This window comes from Zonotrichia leucophrys, chromosome 3 (assembly GCF_028769735.1).
Source record: "Zonotrichia leucophrys gambelii isolate GWCS_2022_RI chromosome 3, RI_Zleu_2.0, whole genome shotgun sequence".
Taxonomy (NCBI): Eukaryota; Metazoa; Chordata; class Aves; order Passeriformes; family Passerellidae; genus Zonotrichia; species Zonotrichia leucophrys.
In genome coordinates, this window is record NC_088172.1 from 53798921 (window position 1) to 53818747 (window position 19827).

General features: G+C 42.7%; 2 protein-coding genes across 18 annotated transcripts in view; one reads left to right on the forward strand and one right to left on the reverse strand.

The window, feature by feature from the left end:
* The window catches only part of SYTL3 (synaptotagmin like 3), a 35022-nt gene extending 31706 nt beyond the window's left edge, over positions 1–3316 (forward strand). For 14 of the 17 annotated variants that reach the window (XM_064708250.1, XM_064708245.1, XM_064708251.1 and 11 more), the window contains 2 exons: positions 727–932; positions 2134–3316. In XM_064708250.1, coding sequence (XP_064564320.1) covers positions 727–932; positions 2134–2264 — 337 coding nt within the window. In that variant the 3' untranslated portion in view covers positions 2265–3316. Of the gene's footprint in view, positions 1–11; positions 112–726; positions 933–1934; positions 2061–2133 lie in introns of those variants that run through there. The other 3 variants (XM_064708260.1, XM_064708261.1, XM_064708262.1) reach the window with 3 other exon arrangements.
* The window catches only part of EZR (ezrin), a 37228-nt gene continuing 20701 nt past the window's right edge, over positions 3301–19827 (reverse strand). Inside the window, exons 3-13 of the mRNA XM_064708263.1 lie at positions 17837–17932; positions 16809–17083; positions 15932–16015; positions 15163–15309; positions 11676–11772; positions 8521–8684; positions 7484–7614; positions 6659–6819; positions 6294–6386; positions 5148–5399; positions 3301–4813 (exon numbers count right to left, since the gene is read on the reverse strand). Coding sequence (XP_064564333.1) covers positions 4649–4813; positions 5148–5399; positions 6294–6386; positions 6659–6819; positions 7484–7614; positions 8521–8684; positions 11676–11772; positions 15163–15309; positions 15932–16015; positions 16809–17083; positions 17837–17932 — 1665 coding nt within the window. The 3' untranslated portion in view covers positions 3301–4648. The remainder of the gene's footprint in view (positions 4814–5147; positions 5400–6293; positions 6387–6658; positions 6820–7483; positions 7615–8520; positions 8685–11675; positions 11773–15162; positions 15310–15931; positions 16016–16808; positions 17084–17836; positions 17933–19827) is intronic.

The window sequence follows — 19827 nt, forward strand, 5'->3', positions numbered from 1 at the left end:
CATGTTTTCAGCAGGAGACTGGCATGGGAAAGTGGCATTGCCCACACTCTTAATTGGAGTTCCTGGAAATGGTGACACTTGGGTGTCTGCAGAGCAGCAGCAGTTTGCGAGGTAGTGATGGGAAAAAAGGTGCAAATAAAGAGGTTGTTGTCACAGTTTCACCTGTGCCTTTGCAAATTAAGTATTGCTCTGGATACATTGAGAACTTTTATCTTCTTCTTGACATTTCCAAGCAAAGGAGCTGAATTTTTCTTCAGTGTGCTGAGTAGCTTGTATGTGGGATTGTTTTACTTCCTTGCTGTCAGGCATCAGGTGCCACTGGAAGGACGATACTGGGGTAAACTTACGTCTCACAAAGCCATTTCACCTGTTGTGGCCCCCACCTTTGGTGAAATGGGTGGGCAAAAGTTTGGTTTGAGGCACTGCTGGGTAGCAGCACGGGGAGCAAAGACTCCTTCAGCAGTCAGTGACAGCAGAGTCAAAGCAGACTGCAAGAGCCTATTTGCACCTGCACTAAAGGCTGTCAGGAAAAGGTGCAGCTCCTAAAATCAACACAAGAGCACCTTTTATACCTTTCACTAAGGCTGAACTTTTTTGCTATTTAGGGCAAACCAACGGGTCTAGTTGAGCCCTCTAACCTCTATTTGGTTATCAAAATGTTTTGTTTTCTGGTTGAGAAATCAGTATCCTTGCTGAACTCTTTTTTTTTTTTTTGTGGGGGGGAAGTTGTCTTATCCTTCCAGACCAAGCAGAGGTAAAGCAAAAGTCTCCTGTCCTGAAGAAAGAAGCCTGTCCACAGTGGAAACACTTGTTTGTCTTTGATGGTGTGACCCCAGCTCAGCTACAGCAATCATGTCTGCACCTGACTGTCTGGCACAAGTCAATTTTCAGCTCAAGTGATCAGTTCCTAGGAGGAGCCAAGCTTGGTGCAAGTAAGTTCTCTATCAGTGAAAGTTGAATGTAATTTGGGTAAAAGTTCATTTAGTTTACATCCCAAGCAATAATAAATTACACTGTGCTATTTATTACCTGCTTTCACATGCCTACACATGCAATCCCAGCCTCTGTCCTAAGCAACTTTCAATCTTGGGCTCTGATCATGCATGAATTGATACAGGTGCTTCTGTTCAGGTCTGTGCAGAAGACCAAGGTTGTCACTGGAAATTTTCAGGAAAGCCATTTGTTAGCATGGTGATTTTTATGGGTCAGAGCCATGCTAAGACAAGCACAGAAATTGTGTGCCCTAACTCACACAGAGCTCTACACATTTTTTAAGACTTATTCCTTTAATTGTTTTCTATGACTTGGCTTACTTTAAATAACTTCCCATCAAAAGGAAGCAGGAGAGCTGATCATCCCATAGACTCCAACCTTGCTTATGTCTGTGCTTATTACTTTATATCCACAAATCAATCCAATCAATGAAATACTGGAGGTGACACTTACTCCAAAGGGGCTGTTGGATGATGTTTGTCTAATCTAAGAGTGACCTTTCCTTCTCAGGGCTGAGCAATGCTGAGTAACCCTCTGCTCACTAAGTAGGCTGTGTTCACTGGTAGCTGAGCAGGGAAGCATTGTCCCTTGAAGGCTGCTCAAAAGTTCTTCTCCCAATGAGTTAAGTGCCCTGGGTTTCAGTATTTGAGAGGAGAGGGTCAAATGTTGTTTTGGTATCAGCATGCAGTTTACAGGAGTATTATCACTAGTGGTAGCTCAGTGTTATGCAGTTCTTTTGCATGAAGTTGTTTTGCTTATTCTTATCCAAAAGCCAGCATTTGCATTTCTGCTAGAGCAGGGACTATCTGCTTGTAAGTGATCCAAGTCCTAAACATGGAATGAACTGAAGCAGGAGGCTTAGTGCCTTTCTGCTATTATGAGCATGCACACTTGCTCTTCTGCTTTTAGTCATACAGCCAAAAACTTTTTCTTTGCTGCAGGTTGCACTCTTCAGAAAGTGCTCCCAGTTTAACAGGAGGTAAATAATAGTTCTAAAGTATAAATCCCATTTATTGCAATTAGTGCCTCAGGAGCTACAGAACAGCTGAAATTACTGTAGAAGTGGGTGAAAGGGTTGGCCAGGAGTTGGGTAAGGCCAAGTGAAAAGTAATTCTGATCTTTCCTTTTGCTTTCTTGCAGAGGAATTCTTTGACTCTATGGACCTTGCTTCTCAGGGAGTGCTCCAATGGCAGGAAGTGCTCCACAACCCAAACACATGGATGGACTTCACACTTGTACTGCATTCAAATAAGGAAAACTTTAAATCATGAGAGATTATCAGACAAAACCTTTCCTTTCCCATGTCCGATGTTTTAAACTGAAGCGGTACATACGCTTCAGTTCTGGAAAAAGGACATTGCAATAGCCCCTGCTCCAGTTATTTTGGGAATAGAATTATATGTTTGAACATGTGTGACATTCTGAATGCTTTATTTCTTCAAAAGTTAAGGCTTTAGCCTGTGTCTCTAGCTGGAGCGTAAGGATGATATTGATTGGGGAGTGACAGCCTCTGTTTGAGATGCATTATGCTGTCAAAGCAACAGGGGCCGGAAAATGCGCAGCTTTCCATTTCCAGGCCTAGCAGAACTGTTACTATTTTATTTAAATCACTTGGACTACTTCTGAGAAAATAACTGTTACAACAATAAAGTTACATTGTTTCACTCTCACATTGGTGTTTTAGCCACAGAATGCAAAACCAGCTTATCTTTGTCTGCTCGCTGCAAATGGGCGATGCTAATTCCTCTGTGCTTCAGCGTTAACCACACTGCCACTTTATTTCACGTGATCCTAAAAAGCTTTGGCCTGTGGCCACCTCTCACAAGTGTGTGCTATAGCCTGGTGCGTAGAAAGTTAAATGTATAAATTCCCTGCCAGTAGCAGGGTGGGCCTACAGCCAATGGAATAAGGGTGGGTGCAACAAGTCCCTTCTTATCAGCTGCCACTGTAGGACAGAATTAACAGCTCTGAGCCATAGGGTGAACAGCACATGACAAAAGTTTAGCTAAGTTTATCATTCCTTCATGTGGACAAGCTTAGGGCCCAACTCCTGTGTCAGTTTGCCTTGCCTTGGGTGTAGCTTTACAGTCAGCAGGAACTTCTTGTGTACAACTCTAACTTGTGTTGCTGTGTTATACTTTTAGTTCTTTCTTTAAGTATTCCCCCTTCCTTTCTCGGTCAGTGTGGCTTTTAAGGATTTGAGATTTAAAAGCACAGGGACTCATAAGCTAAGCTCAGGAACTAAAAGAGCAGAAGCACAACTTAATCAAAATACACTCCACACAAGAAACACTCTACTCCATCGCCTTTGTTACTTTGCAGATCTTTTATTTAGATGGTTGCTGCTGCAAATAAAAAAAACCCCACACAAGATTCAACTCAAGAATAACGCAGCATAGATATTGTAAATGAAGAGGTGACAACATACTGTATCTCACTTTCTAACAGATTTTCAAGGAAAAAAGGGGAGAGTGGGGGAAGGATGGTCACAGAAATGCTCTCTACTAGAGAGAATACAACTGTGATATAAACAAGCAGTCCCTTCATCTTTGGAGTCTGAAACTTTAAATCAAACATTTAAAAAAATTAGAAAATTTGTTAGAAAAATAGGTGCAGTAAAATTGTATATATTGGATCATGTGTACATATAACAGTTTTCATTAAGTAAAAAAAATGATCTTTACAAATAATGCTTTATAGTAAATCAGCTTCACTGTATCAGAATACAGTCTTGCTTAGGCATTTTTACAGATGCAAGTCTTATTAAATCTGAAAAGTAACAAAATATACAGAGCAAAACTATTTCCCTTTAGCTAGTACTGCAATTCACATATTGCATGTTTTATATATATATATTTATAAATACTACACTACAACTGATCAGTAATGAAGCTGGAATGCAAACACAGTGGTGTTGTAGATTCCAGAATAATTTGCTACTTGTTACATGAAGAGGGTATCAGTGTCCCTATGCCACTTTGAGCCATCACTGCACCATTTCTCCAGCTGAGAACAGCAACTAGAAAATATCTAATTTCTACACAAAGAAGTTCTGAGGTGTTGTCAGTTCTTTTGTGTGGGGGGGCAGGGAAGGGGGAGCATGGGCATCAAGACCAAGGAAAAACCAGGATCTACAAGCACCTGTGTGTGGATGTACAACACACATACAGATGCTTGAAAATCCTGAGTTCCACAGCCTGTCTTCTCATCTGTTACACTTTACACTGTAGCTAATAATACAAAGACATATGGCACAAAATTCACCCACAGATACTTATCTTTTAGACCAGGCTGAATCCAGCACCTGCACAGGACACACATCTTTAAATAGAAGCATGGCCTGTTAAAATTTGTCTTGCTTAAAGAGAGATGTGACATAAGGCCTTTTGGCACTAAGTAAAGGCATGAGCAAGTTACAAGGATCTGTGGTACAATAAGTTTTAAACTATACCAAATTTCACAGAAGGTTCAGAGTAAAGGGGAGATTCAAACACCTCTGGGTTTAGAGAACATTGGTTAAGCATCATACAGTGACCCCTCCTCAGAGGAAAAAAAAAAAAACAAACCAAAAAACCAATACAACAAAACCCCCAAAACAAAAAACAGCATTAAGATCTGCCTTTCCCACAGTCCTGTCTTCTTCGTATGAGCATCTTTACATTGCCTCAAACTCATCGATTCTCTGCTTGGTGTTGCCCTGCCGGATCTGCCGCAGCGTCTTGTACTTGTCCCGTCCCTGGCGCATGTTCTCCGAGTGGATGATGTCGTTTTGGGTCCTCTTGTCCTCGTGCCGGGCCTGGGCCAGCTCATCTGTCAGCGCCTGCAGCACGCAGAACAATAAACACAGGTTATTGTGAGAAGCTCTCAGCTCCTGTCAGTCCTGTTCTCTGGGGAGAGCTGAGAGTTGTGAATGCTTGGACAGAGAAGTGATATGGATAAGACCTGGCCTTTCCAAAACCATTAGGGATGATTTAAGCAATCTCAAAGCTTGAGCAATGAGAGTAATTTTTATATACCCTGCCTTTACTTCAAGCTTCCTACAGGAACTGTAAACAAAGAGAAACTGTCGTTCTCTGTGTGTTTAACCAAGTGGTGAAATGACCTGTTGTCCAGGACTGTTTCAATTCCTCTGCCTCCTCCGAGCAGTGCCTTACCCTCAGCTGGCTCTGCACGCGCGCGTTCTTCTCGGCCTCGGTGATGCGCTTCTCCTCGTTGCGGTCGTTCCTGATGCCCTCGCTGGAGAACTCGGCGCTGTAGGCAGAGTACTCGGAGCCCTCATCGTGCAGGTTGTCGTGGACGTGGTAATTCACCGGCTCGTACACAGGGGGCGGGGGTGGAGGTGGAGCAGTCATCACCAGGTGTAACTCCTCCTTGGTCTTTACCAGATCCTCCTGGGCTTCCCTGGCCTTTGGGAAAAGAGTGGAACGTATTTTAAATGCATTTCTTGCTTTAAATCAGCTTAAAGAACACTTAAATGCTTATCTTCCTAGTTTGTTCCATCTACTGTGAAAAGCAAGAGAGAAAGAAATGTCTGCAGCTGATGGTACTCTGTTATTAGAGAACTTGTTTTTGCTAGGGCTGCTATCATCATCAGCCACTGAGCAAGGGGGTGTGAACAAACACATGTGCAAGGGGTCTGAGCAAACAATATTCTTCCAATAAAACAACCCAGGAAAAAGTTCTGTGGAAAGCTACAGTTATCATCATTCTGTTCTCCATTGGAAGAGCTGCAGGCTGGAGCCACACTGGGTTCCACAGAGCAGGAATTTGGGAATCTCATTTGGCATTTTTAGTGCAATTACACACCAGGCAGTCACCTTCCCTGCTGCTGCAGGGGTTCTGCCCTCCCGTGTGTCTTACAGTGCACTGGGAGACCAGCACCCTGAGACTGTGTGGTTTCAGTGTAGCAGTTTATTAAACTCTCCTGATCCAGGGACCAGGAAGCCACCAACAACAGCACGTGCCCCTCAAAACAGACACCTGCAGTGTGGCTGCTTTTGCAGCATCTTCTCTTGACTGATGTAATGTTTTTGGACATTTTATCATGGATTACATGCATCATTTATTCACGTGCCCCTCTCTCTCCAAGACAATGATCACGTTTTTATGTTTTATACAGGTTTTCATTCTGACTTTTGACTGAAGGGTTCTTGGAAAGGTGTTTTTGTAGACATATTGCACATTCATGACAAGTTTGATCTTTTTCACTGCTGAACAGATGTTTGCTTCCACATGTTTGAGAAGTCACACCAGGCTAAGAACCACAGAATTTTAGAGCAACTGGTAAAGCAGGTACTCACTCTGATTTGCCACTCTTCAACCTCGCTCTCTTTACGCTTCCTTGCCTCTTCAAGAAGTGCTATCTTGGCTGTATACTCTGCCAGCTCTGTAGCCTGTTGAATAATAAAATGGAAATTACAGGGACCCTTAGAAAAAACACCAACCCAACCAAAAAAACAAACACAATAAAAAATACTGTTAACTCTCATAGAGACTGAATAAGAAACTAAGAACTAAAAATTCGATTGCTTATGATAGAAACCAGTGCCACAGTGACAGCCCAGTACCTCACTGCACTGTTTTTCCCTGGACATGATGGCTTTGCCTTACTCAAGGGCACAGTAATATGCCTGTGTATCTTGTTCTCAAAGTAGCTGAGTCTTACCAGCTGTTCCTGGCTCTTTATCTGGTCCATAGTTTGTCTCTCCAGCTCTTCCTTGGCCTGCAGGGCTGCCAAACGTTCAGCTTCCAGGCGTTCTGCCTCCTCCTGCGCCCGTTTCCTCTCCTCTTCCAGCTGAATGGCTCTTTGGATCTGATCTGACAGCTCTGCAAAGAGACAGATCAATGTGGTTAGTCCAAAAGTCTGCTCAAAGCTAAGGAACTTCAGTCTCTTAGGTAACTGCAGAAGTCAGGACTTTATTCCAGCTTGCAATACTTCCTTCACTGTGCTCCTCAAAGTAATAATTTGCATAATACGCCAAGTAACTGGATTCAGAAGCAGTCAGATGCACATTGCAATTAAACCTTCTGTGAGATGTTTGCACTGAAGTCTGTAACACTGACATGACTCTGCTGCTGTCAATTGACAGTTTGCTGCATGGACCAGATGTTGTGTTCTTCTGTGCATTGAAACAGAAGCTTCCATTTTACTGGAAAGATTTGTTCCCAAAGTACTTTTCTGTTAGGAGTCAGTAAAAAGTACTTGAGGGCTGAACTCTTGCTCACGGCTGGAAGAGGCTGTGCTACTTAAATCCTCCAGGCAACAGGGGAAAACAGAGTTCCTGCCCTTTCGTTTCCAAGTAAAAACTGCAGATTTTATGCTACTTTCATCCTTTGGATGCACATTAGTACATTTAGCTGTATTGGCAGACTGACATTAGTAAGCCTTGCCAAGCCATCCCAGTGTCACCAGATTTAGGCAAGGCATGGGCAACAACCCACACACCCCCTCTGTGGAGCACAATACATGGTCAGCCAGGACATACTTTACCTTTCTCTGCTTTCTGAGTCTTCACTTCATACTCTTGTAGCCTCACCAGCAGCTCCTCCTTCTCCCTCAGCATTTGTTCTTTCTCCCTCTCAATTGTCTCTCTCCTCTTCTTTTCATCTTCTAGTTGTTTCCTGTTAGGAACACATTTCATGCTGGAAGCTCGCTTTCAGACCCAAGCTACTGCCAGACAAGGAAGCTGGCTGGGAACCTTTCCAGGCAGCTCAATGGGAAAGTGGCTGCCACGAAACAGGAGCCAGAAGACAGAAATAGGCTGTTCCTTCATCTCTTTAGAATTTTTGCTCCGTTTAAGATACCTCATTTCATAATAGCATTTGTATTTTTGTTGGTTGCCACAGAAATTTAGAATACCAAGTAGCCGCTAGACCCAGAGAGGAAAAAGACTGGTACTGCAAGGCAGAAAAGGTGTAACTTTGTTACTTCTGCCATATGGAAAGTTAAGGAGGTGTGAAAACAATAGGACTGAGAGAACAGAGACAAACAATCCACAAGTTCAGGAAAAAAGCAGCATGATTTCTTGAATCATAAGCAACCTGCAGCCAGGTTGAATTGCTATTCCTTTTTCCTTGCCCGTAAGAGATCTCCCAGTTCCTTCTGTCTTTAGAGAGTACACATATGTGCTCCCTGTGAAGCCTTCTCCCTACTCCCAAGCATCCCGTGGCCCAGCCCATAAATCAGATGCCAACAGATTCCAGAGTCAGGAAAACCCTTCTCTAGGAGCACACCACCACACCAGAGCCTGCTGTGCCTTTACTTGCACGTTTTCTTGCAGCTCCTGAGGCTGCAGCCAGGACAGCTGCCTGTGTGGGCACAGGGCCAAGCAGGAAGGGTAAAACAGTCCCAGTGCAGGACACCCCAAAAGTCCGTGCCCATATCACAGAGCTCCAGGGCCACACGTGCTCCCCCTGAGCTTGGGATGGCTCAGAGCCTCGCCCGTGGATGCAGCTGCTGCTGAGCCCTGGCACCTGGGTGTCATTTCCTTCTGCCATGCCACACCAGCTGCCTGCATCCAAGCCCACCTTTCCAGTTGTTTCTGGTGCTTCTCCTCCCGGGCCTGGGCCTTCATCTGCTGCACCTCGATGGTGTCGGGCTTCCTGCGCCGCATGTACAGCTCGTGGTTGCCCATGCAGAGCTGCAGGATCCTCTTGTTAATTCTCAGGCGAGGGGCATAAAACACAAAGTCCTGGGAGAGAGAGACACCACAGTCAGCTTTTTCAAACACTCTTTCTCCTCCCAGCTAACTGCAGACATAACATCTTGTCACTAATTTAATTCTAATCCAGACATAAATGCAAGACCATTTAAACACAGCAGCAGAGACTGCAAATATCATCTGAAGCCAAAACTATTGCGATTTATATTCTCCATTTAAAGTCTACATAGAATGTGCAAGTTACTCTTCTAGATAAAGCATCTTTTAGAGAAAATCCCAGATAGATGAAGTCTCATTTAAATGGAGATTGTTAGATGTTGCAGAAGGTTCTGGGTTGGCAAGTAAACATCTGGGCAACACACAGACCTCTAGTGTTGAGTAGTTTTTCAGTTTGCAGTTTTGTGACTGAAAGACAAAGCACAAACTACAAATTTATAGAATTTCTCAATCTATCTGAATCAAGAAACAAGGTGTTTTTTCAGAGAAAAATGCCTTTCAATATAATTTCCTAGTTAAGCTGACCTAGGCTGTTAGAAGAGTGTCAAATGAAAACTAATTTTTTAACCACCAACTACATGGGTTATTTGAAATATCAGGTTGCAAACAGTGACAAAACAAATGATATTCTAAAGTTTCTGGTTCAGTAAAAAGGACACTCCCAAATTTCTTATTACCTGTCCTATAGCCAGACTTTTACAGAATTTATAAATTAGACTAGCTCTTCTAGAAGAAAACCAACTAAGGAAGGGATAGAGGGCCCAAGTTCACTGCCTTCCTGATAATTTTTCTGAGTCCACAATCACACACATCTGCAACACAGTCTAAACTTACACAGTGGATAAACATCCTTGTGCCTTTTCTGTGTACTACATGGATAGTGGGCAAGCTGCCACATTACCACCATAAACCAGTGCCCATTCCTTGGAATTACTCTCCTATGGATTGCCTCACTGTTAGCAAGAGATGGAACCAGGAATGGAAACAGTGACCATGTTTTTAATTGCCTGAGCTCAGAAGCACAACTGTGGCTATCTCTGGGAAATCTAGAAGTCACACTAAGCAATTAAAAGCTCCCTAAGCGGCACTAAGATGAATATGCTGGCAAAGACCGATTTTCTCCAATGCATTTCCCTAATACGCACTGGCTGCAGAAGAGGCAGCCAGGGCACTGTGCTGTGCTCTCCCACTAAATCCTGCTGGAGCCATTCAGAGGCTCACGGGTCTGATCCTGATAATTGTGACTGCAAACTGCTCATCCACCCTCCTACTTCTGATAAGTAATTGTAAAAACAAAGTTTGTGCACATTGCGATGAACAGGTCCTGTGCTGAGGCAAAGCTCACTTCCATGGAAGTAAATACTGAGGGCATGGATGGTGCTTGCATTTGTCATTTAAAGCCATAATCAAGGGACACAACATTCAAATACAAATATAAAAAAATTCCTTTCTTTCCTCTTCCCCAGCCTACCCCAGATCTCACACAATGCACTTTGGTATTTTAAAGACAATGTGCAGAAGATCTTGGAGTATATGGGCAGACAAAGCCCAAAAATTAAAAAGCTTATCCTGGGCAAGGTGTCACAGGACTCTGCCCTTTACATTACTGTAAACTTAAACACAGGCATATAGAATCTTCCAAATTAAAAGAGACCTTCCCAACCTACAACTTGAGTGGACTGAGTATTTTGCTGTAGTTATGATGCCTGCCCTTCTAAAAGGAGATACAAGCACACAAAAATACCAAGAAAATTTCCTGAATACTCAAAATTAGTGCCCAGGTAAATTCTTATTTTAGGCATAGCTTTAAACATACCATCAGCCAGAGGGGAAATAATAATTGACAGGGAAAGAGGAAACATAACTGAGGTTTTCAATGCTAACCCCTTTCTGTACCAGCCTTTTGCAAGCCTTCCATCTCACACTCAGATTTACTCTTTGGGGAGTGGGTGGCAAGCTGTGATCTGTGTTTTGTAATTATGTACAACACATGCAAGAGGCTCTTCTATTGAGGAAAGCATGCCTGACAGTCCAGCTTTCTATCTCTGGGGAGTTCTGTTGTTTTCACTAACAGCATTACAGAAAATAGCTCCTCTCCCCCAGGTTCTTATCTGGAGGAGGGAAGAAATCCCTGCAGCACACAGTGCATTAGTATCCTTTAAATTACTGGGAGGACTTTTGCTGTTAGAGATATTTATAAGCCATCATCCTTTGCCAAAGCCAGGCTGCTTATTATTTCTCTGGGCTGCACTTATGCACCAAGGCCAAGTACTGGGCTGGGGGAAGAGCAGAGGAGATCTTTCTCAACTACTCCAATAATTTCACAAGACTGACACAATGACATCCACCCATACCAGTTATTCCACCTTACGTTCTCAACAGGTCAAAGTAAGTTTCTAATTCCTCACTAAAATAACTCTGAAAACATACTTTTAAGTATTGAAAAGCAACATTCACAGGTAGCTATATTTCAGCTCTCCACCAAAGTCATATCCCTGAAATTTACCTTGGTGTTCAAGAAAGCCAATGAACACCACATTTTACTCTGTCAGAAGTGTGGAAGTGGGCAGTGATGGATGGGAAGCCATATGTATCCATGTGGTTTTGCAGTAGCATTTGAACTACTTCTGTAATTTTTTTAATGTATGGATATTTTTAAATGAAAAAACAAAAATAAAATTTACCTATCAGCTTGCATGCACTGAAAGATATGCAGAGAGGGCTCACAGAACTAGCAAACGAGCAAAGAATCTCAAATTTGAGCATGAAGTTACCCAGTTTGCTACAAAAAAGGACTCTGCAGTTGTAAAATCCTTATCTTTTTCCACATTAGCTATCACTATCAGCCCTTCATTTATGCTGCACAGAAAAAACAGCAGCTCTAAATACACTCTAAATTCAAATGCTTATTTTGCATCTAGAATATCTGTGGCTTTCTCCTCTCCCAAGACTACTTTATTTTTAGATGAAACAGTATCAGCTCTTCATATGCAGTATCCATAAGTCCCTTCTGGATATACTTACTGGTGCTTTCTTGTCAATGGGCTTTATAACAAACTTCTTGTCATTGAAAGAGATGTTTCTGATTTCGCTCCAGGGGAACCCAATCTTTGGGGTTAGTCTGGAAAGAAGAAAAACTTGTTTTAAGGGATGATGCAATAAACATTTTTCCCCCATATTGCTTCCAACACACAGACTTGGTGGAATGCAATGCTTCACAAAGATTTCCCAAAAGAGAGAAGATAGTAATTGAACCAGAATACCACAGGGAGTAGGAAAAGAAGCCCAGTAACCTCTCTTACTGAGTCTCTTCTCATTCTCACCACCCTACTGACCTTTGGCTATGTAAATAGGAATGGACTCTGCTGAAGGCACATGATCAGCTGCTTTTAAGCTTATTTCTTTTAACTCTGGTCCCAAAATCCACAGCATGCATACTTTATGTGCAGTGCTTCCCTGCACAGACCTCTCACACATCATGGGAGGCATGAGCCAAAGTAACTGAGCTGCTCCCCACACCTCAGAGCACCCACAGGCAAACCCGCCCTGCTGTGGTACAGCCAGCCCAGTCACCTCCATGCTGCCCTCTCTGAAGTGCTGGGCAGGCACCACTGGTAGGAGAAGATTTATTTTCTTTTATTTCACAGAATGGGTCATGTTGGAAGGGACTACAGTGGATTATCTGGCCCAACCTCCCTGCTCAAGCAGGGTCATTCCAGAGCACATGGCACAGGAATGCATCCTGAACACCTCCAGGCAGGGAGACTCTACAGCCTGTCTGGGCAATCTGTTCCAGTGCATGGTCACCCGTACATGAGCAGAATGCGAGGAAGAACTTCTTGTGCACAATACAGAAGTTCTTCCTCACATTCAGGTGGAACTCCCTGTGCATCAGAGCCTCTCCTTGCCCCTCTCAGCAGCACTGAGAGGAGCCTGGCTCCATCCTTTGACACCCTCCCTTCAGAGATCTCCTCCCCTAGATGACAGGCAAGGTTGGTAACAAAGGCCCTGTTCTCTCCTTCCGTACAAGCTGCTCTTTGAGCCCATCCCGTGAGTCACCCAGCGGAACTTCACTCGCTGCTCATGCAGTGAGCTGTGCCACGTGGCTCCCACCAGTGAAAAGCTCCCCTATGAAGCAAAGGGCAGGATTCAGACTCCCAGCTCTTCCTCGCTGCTGAGGAGTCCAGGTCTGCTGATTTGTTTGAAATTTTTCTATATGACTCACTAAACACTTGATATTTTCCTCTGCCTTAATTTCTCCAGAGTCTTGCAGATAAAAAATTTGTCATGAGATCAAATGTTTCTGAGCCATTCCAATACTTCACCTTCACACACCTGATCAGCTCTGCAGCAAGTTCTAACATCACAAGGACTTGTGCATTTGACTATAATAAAGTCCTTTAATTAGCCCAACCAAATTTTTTTTAAAATATTTAATATCACATTATTATTCCTCTCTTAGCAAGGGACGGTATATTCTCTAGAGATAGCTGTTTATGATTAAGAACTGTAATAATTGTGTCTTACATAAAAAATAATGACAACAAGCAATCTTCTTGTTATTCTCTAACCCCTCCAACATATCTGTCTCTGTCACAATTATTCTTGCAAATTATTTGAAGACACAAGTATTTCATGTTTAGCACTTACAGAAATGTTTATCATCACAGTGGACCACTCAAATTCTGTAAGAATTCTGTGGAGCACATTGATTAAAGAAAAAAGAACAATTTTGGGAGGAATTTCCCTCATTGTCAAAGAGATGGAAAGCTACTACATCAAAAGATTTTGCTGGGTCCAAGCACAGAAAAAAACAAAACCTTGCTTCATTTAAATTCAGACATCAAGAATAAAATTCACCCTCTTCAGAACTATCCACTCCCTAACCTCTAACTCAACTGCAATATTATGCAACAGTGTGTGTGTGTGTGTGTGTGTGTGTGTGTGTAACATTAAGAACTGTAAAGAAAATGATTTGATTAGGCTAAGATTAACTAATTACTCCAGCCTCCATCACATTAGTACAAGTGCTTAAATCCTAGATAATACAGTCTGACAGACAACTAAAATAATTCACTCATTAGTAAGTTCTACTGCAGATTCTTCCCTTTAATGCAGAGGAAAAAAAAGCCTGAATTTACCCAGAAACAGGACATTGACATGCACTGCAGTATAGAGGCTCACACACCTACAGCACAGCCTCATTTTCCTCGTGTTACACTCCAACAATGAAATCTCTGCTTCTTCATCTTTGCCCTCAGTCCCCAAACTTTGCACCTACAAACCAGAGGGGCCATACACATTTCTATTTCTAGTCCCCACATCTGTTGGAAAGACTTAATTATATAGTGGCAAGAGTCACAGCAGAAATAAGCAGTTTATTCCAGCACTGTATTTGTTTTGCAAACGCTCTCGATAGGCCTCCACAGTCAATGGCTACACTCTGATTTCTGCAGCTTGAAAAACCTGTTTGTGTGACCATGGTTACATAGCAAGACCAGTCATTCAGGACTGAAGTATTACATGAGCGAAACTACTTCTCTTTCAAGTGACACTCCTTGTTTTCTGGGTGACAGCACATATTAGCATTGCAGAAAAGACTGCCTTTCTCTTTGCCTTATCAACAGAAGATGCAGAGAGTTCCAATTAATATTTGGGTTGCAGTCAAACCTTTTTAGAGGCAAAGATGTAGAACAGGTGAAATCCGTTCTGTATTTCAATGATAGTCTGTTACAGATTAGTGACATGAAACAAAGATGGGAATCATAGAGGAGAAGAAAAGAAAGTAGTCTAGACAGTAATGCTCCATCTAAAAAATAGCTATTTTAACTCCCTTCAATCCTTCAGTGCAGAGTATTAGAAGAGACTAGCAGGCTTAGACACAGCTGTTCTCACCTTCTTATTATGTTTATTTATAGATGTAGTCTATCATTTCCCACCTACTATCCAATTAATAATGGCTCTGCCTTTACCAGAAGGGCTGATTAAAACTGTGTGTACTTCAGCAAGCCCTCATTTCATTCCTTGTTCACAGTAACTATATAGGTTAGCCTCTCCCTGGGCTCTGGGTGTCACCCAGGTTTGCTTTTGTGTCCACCCCATAATCTGCCTTTTTCAGAACCGGGCAGCTGCACACACATCCATCATCAACTTCAGGACAGGAGTTTCCTTAGGTGTCTGCAGATGCCTTCACCTAGCCAGGTTCTCATTGTGGCCACTGATGGCAAACCTGGTGACCTGACTCAAGGAAAAGCCAGGTAAACTCCTCAGTTCAGGATTCAGCTCCAGCACTGTGCACAACTGGCACAGATGGCATTGTGCAAATGGCATCTCTCTTTGTACAGCAGGTAGTGTTAGCAGCTCAGGAAAGACATGAAAGCACAGGGGATGTGAAAGCCCATTTCCCAGTTTCACATACTGATCCAAAACTGGAACACAAGCATTCCTGTAAATGAGAAATGTCCCATACCAACCCTCTTTGGAAGATCAGAGGCAAAAGCAAATGCCTTACTTATCATCCTTTTCATAGATGTTGAGCCCCAAGGCATCGACTCCCAGCCAAAGATCAGTTCCTTTCTTATTCTTGATTTCAAAGTAGTTGATTCCATACATCTCCAGGTCTTGGGCAATCTTCAGGTATTCCAGCATGGCATTCTCTCTGATTGAGACAGGAAAAAAAATCACATAAATGAGAACATCAGCTCTATCTCAGAAAACAAAAACACCTCAGAAGAAAAAAAAAATTCCTAAACCTCACCTCAAACACAGAAGTTAAAACTGAACATTCACTTTACAAGTTATGGTATCACATTTTCAAGCACACACAGAGAACACTTCTATATACCAATCCCTAGTACTTCCAGAAAGAAAATCAGCAACATTCACCTCTTTCAGCACTCATCCTTGTCTCAGGGTACAGTGAGTAGGAAAGGTATAGGATCTGAGCTTTCCCCATCTGCCAATGCAAACGCTTCAATGACTGGAAGGTTTGACAGCACCTTTACTGTTTTTTTACTGTTGTCACTAATATAATGTGCACAGGTCCAAGATCTTCAGGAAGCCACACTGTTCTCAGAACCAGCACAAAATATACTACTGTGCTTTACCATGTGATCCAATACTGAACTAAAAAACACAGACCAGGAGTAGTGTGTATCACTCACACAGGCAACTCAAGAGTCTAAACCCAGACTAACAAAACCATGTTGCAGAAATGCAAACTTAAGGTAACCAAAGAAGCAGCAGGGTGATCAGCCCAAGGACCAACACAAAACACTCACTTGAGCATGCCACTGTGCTCAGCGTGCCACACCTGGATCCGTTCCTCCCACTGCTCTCTGGAGAGTTTATGCTGGTCCATCACCCTACACAAGGAAACAGATATCAGCAAGATTAGAGGTTCTGCAACATCCACTGATGGTGATCTTTGCTGTAGTCTTGCTCTCACCCTGGTGGAAGCTTTACTGTAGCCAAAAGGAAAACCCTACTCAGCCCAAAGATGTTTTCTGTGAAGCAGGGCAATGCAGAATGGGCAAAAACCCTCTGCAAAGCCTTTCTGGTCACTGCCCAGACACATGAGAGGTAGAAGCAAAACTCTGCAAACAAATCACACACATACTGGAGACACCAGGGAATTACAGCAAAGCAAAAGTTGGTGCAATCCCTGGCATCAGACATTGCTGCAGCGTCATCAGGAAGGGTAAACAGAAGCCATTGGTCTGATAACATCCACTGATCCTGAGTGAGGATGGACTGTGAAGCCACAAGACATGCTTTCCACATACTTTTTAGGACTGTACATTAGGATTAAGGACACACAACCCAACCTTCTTCAAGAATGACATATTCTTGACTTAATGCTGCTCTTTTCTTCTTAAAGAAGAAAGACTCATACTGCCACAGTTACCAGCATGGTAGCAGTTTTTAAGAAATAAAAGCAGAATACAAAACTATATTTCCTCTGTAATCAACCCAAGGAGAAGCAAAAATATACTCAAATATGACAGATAGAAATGAAATAAGGGAAAAACCCAATTATATGCAATTCAATTAAAAAAAAAAACAAAACCAAAGATACTTTAAGATGAAACTCTTTGCATTTAAATAGAATTCAAATAAAAAAATAAAAAAAGAGACTGTATCAGCCAATTCCTTCACCTTTGGGGGATCAGACGCTCTGAATTGAGGTATCCAGGCTTGTGCACCTCTTTGTTGTAATCTCCAAATTTGGCCTGCACAGCATAGGAACCAAGAAGTACTGCTGTTTCAGGAGGACAGTAGATCTCATCACTGAGGATCCCTTCCTTCACCTGCAGGAAGAACAGCTTCTGCGTGATGTCCTGAATCAGCTCTTCAGACACATCCTCTGGGAAGAACTTGGCACGGAACCTGAACTGGAGGGGATTCTCCTTTCTGATTTCTTGAGCAGAAACCTGAGGACAGAGGCGACACCACAACTAAGCAGGTGTTTTTTTGCAAACAATAAAATAGAGTGCTTTAAGACAGAAAAAATAATTTGGGGCATTTGCCATAAGAGATGAGTGACTAGCAACTCTTCAGTGGAATTCGTTAATTCTGGCTGCTTACTGATAGGAGAGAACATGGGGGAGATGCATTATGTTTTCCAACTAAGCCAGTTAAATCCTGTTTGTACAGCAAACACTGGTCACTGGAGAATGATTTACTGTGCTGTATCAGATGGCAAACCCACCCAGTACCGTGTGTGTTTGACAGAGAACAGCCCCCTGACATTAAACAGGTGTGTCAGCGACTGCCCCACCAAGAAAAGCAGCCCATGCCTTCATAAGAGCTGGGAACACAAAAACAGGAGCACATCAGAGGCATGTGTGGAGAAGAGAAATGCCTCTTCTCCAATTAGGACACAACTGATTCTGCAGGGCCTAAGCCCATGTCAGAAAGTGCAGCTGCTTCCTCCCAACAAAGCACAGTATCCAGGTGCTGCACACGTGGCAAATGCTTCCTGCAACTCAGAGAGTGAAAGAGCTTCTGCCATGTCACACCTCACCCATGGATATCACAATGTTATCTCTAAAAACAATCCTGGAATTATGAAAATTAGGGCACAATCAACAGCAGGCACAAGGTGTATGAAGTTGCAGCCAATAACACGTCAGGAAACATACAAGCTTTAACCTTTGGCCAGCAATTAGCCCAAAGTCTGTTACCTTTTTATCAAGCTTCAGCCAAGTTTGGAATCCTTTGTTGTCCACATACTGAAGACCAAAGTACCACACTTCTCGCAAACCTATGGTTTTAACCACCTGCAACAGAAAGGTAAAAAGGAAAAAGCTATTGCAGGAAAAATTTCACTTGAGACCCAAGTATCTTTTCGAGTCCTGCATCACCTGTGATGGGTGCAGGCAAGAGCCTAAACCTACTCATCTCTTAATTTCACCTTGCAGACAAGGATATACAGCTGCATTGTAGATGATGATGACAGCCCAGGCTGAGATACTTGTCCCACCCAGTTTCTAGAAGATGATGATCTTGGGGAAAGCAGGTGAGACAAACAGCGAGTGACAGGCCACCAACTGCTAGACTGACACACTGGCAGCAGGTGGGGCTTCTGCTTGCTTTTTATCTACTGACTCATCTTAAAATTGTACTTAGTGAAGCAGATGAGTTATGTCACCGAAGTTTTTGGTGGGATGGTCTCTAATGGTATTAGTACTAATTACAACTAGTTAGCAGTAGTAAAATGGCTCAAGAGACCTTGTCTGCCAGTCACCAGAGACTATTCCTTCTAGAGGAAGCAACTGGGAGGTGCTTCATACTGCTGCTGTGAGGTTCTGAGAGTTAAAACAAGATGCAAGTATTCTCAGTCAAGGCTGTTATTTCTTTAAACCCCCCAAAAGGCTGAGTTTATGAAGGACAAGAATACGTTGATGCCCCCACATTAGGACAAGTTTCATTTCATATATTGTAAATACTAACCAGCTGAAAGACACAGAAACACCATCCATTGACTGGATGGTGCACTTACTAGAAAAGCAGTCCTGTTTGGACATGTTACATTGCCTCAGTGGAGGACAGAGCCAACAAGTCCCTGACCTTCACCTACTCTTGACAGCTTGTTCTTATAGCCAAGTGCTTGGCTGCCAGCTCATCTACCTGTAAAGCTGTGCTCTAGACACAGCCAAAATCTGCAAAGATCAACCACGTACACAGCTGGATCACTTCTGTTATGTTATTTGCAGAGTAGCCCCACAAAAAGTGATGTAGGCATCACTACAGGGAGCTCAACTGAGTGGAAGGCAAGAAGAGTTAAAAACCACTGAGTGAGTTAGGGAAGTGTGACAGACTTGGGAATGCGTAGTTACATGTGCTTCAACAAGTCTAAGGCCTCAGCCAAGGATCTGTTTCACCTCCACATTTAAGGTATTGCTGGAGACACTCTGGCTGGAGAGCAGACTTGAGAGAAACAATGTCATGTTAGCTAAGACTAACTAGAGTTTATCAGAAAGACAATAAAACCCACCAATCCAAACAAACAAAAATCCCAATCCCCCACCATGTTCTTTTAAAAAAAGAGCTGGGCCCTGTAAATAATTCAGCTTTTACTTGACTAAAATTCCTTTTCCCTCCTCCCTCAAAGTGGCTTGTTTCATCATGGGAGACAAGTTTTGTGACAGCTGGATGTATTTTTATAAAGTCTAACAGGAAACCAGGGGTATGTTGAGTGTGGTACTTCCTGTTGCACAAAAGAATGTTGCAACTTTGTTAAAATAAAAAGTTGCATAAATCAAGCAGTTATCAGGTCATTATCTCTGAATGTCTCTTACAAGAAAAAAGTACACTTCCTATAAATAGAGTTAGAAAGTTTTCAGAAATCACGACCCCTCAAATTCTTCCCAAACCTAAAAGCAGGGAAGAGAAAGTATTGCGCTAAACTTCATAATTTGACTGTTTGAGTTTCAATACAAAGAACAAAGAAGGTTTTAGCCTGTACTGGGAAATGCTCTGTAAACTTCCTCCACGGCAAAACAAGGAAGAAATAAGAAACAAGGCATTATATACAAGATGAAAGACACCTCCTCTGCTTCCTCAAATACATGAAGCCGCAAATCTTGAGTCTTCCCATTCCATGCAGTTGTTCATTCACTCCCAGAGAATGCCAGTTACACCCTCCTCCATTTGAATTTCTTTTACACATGGT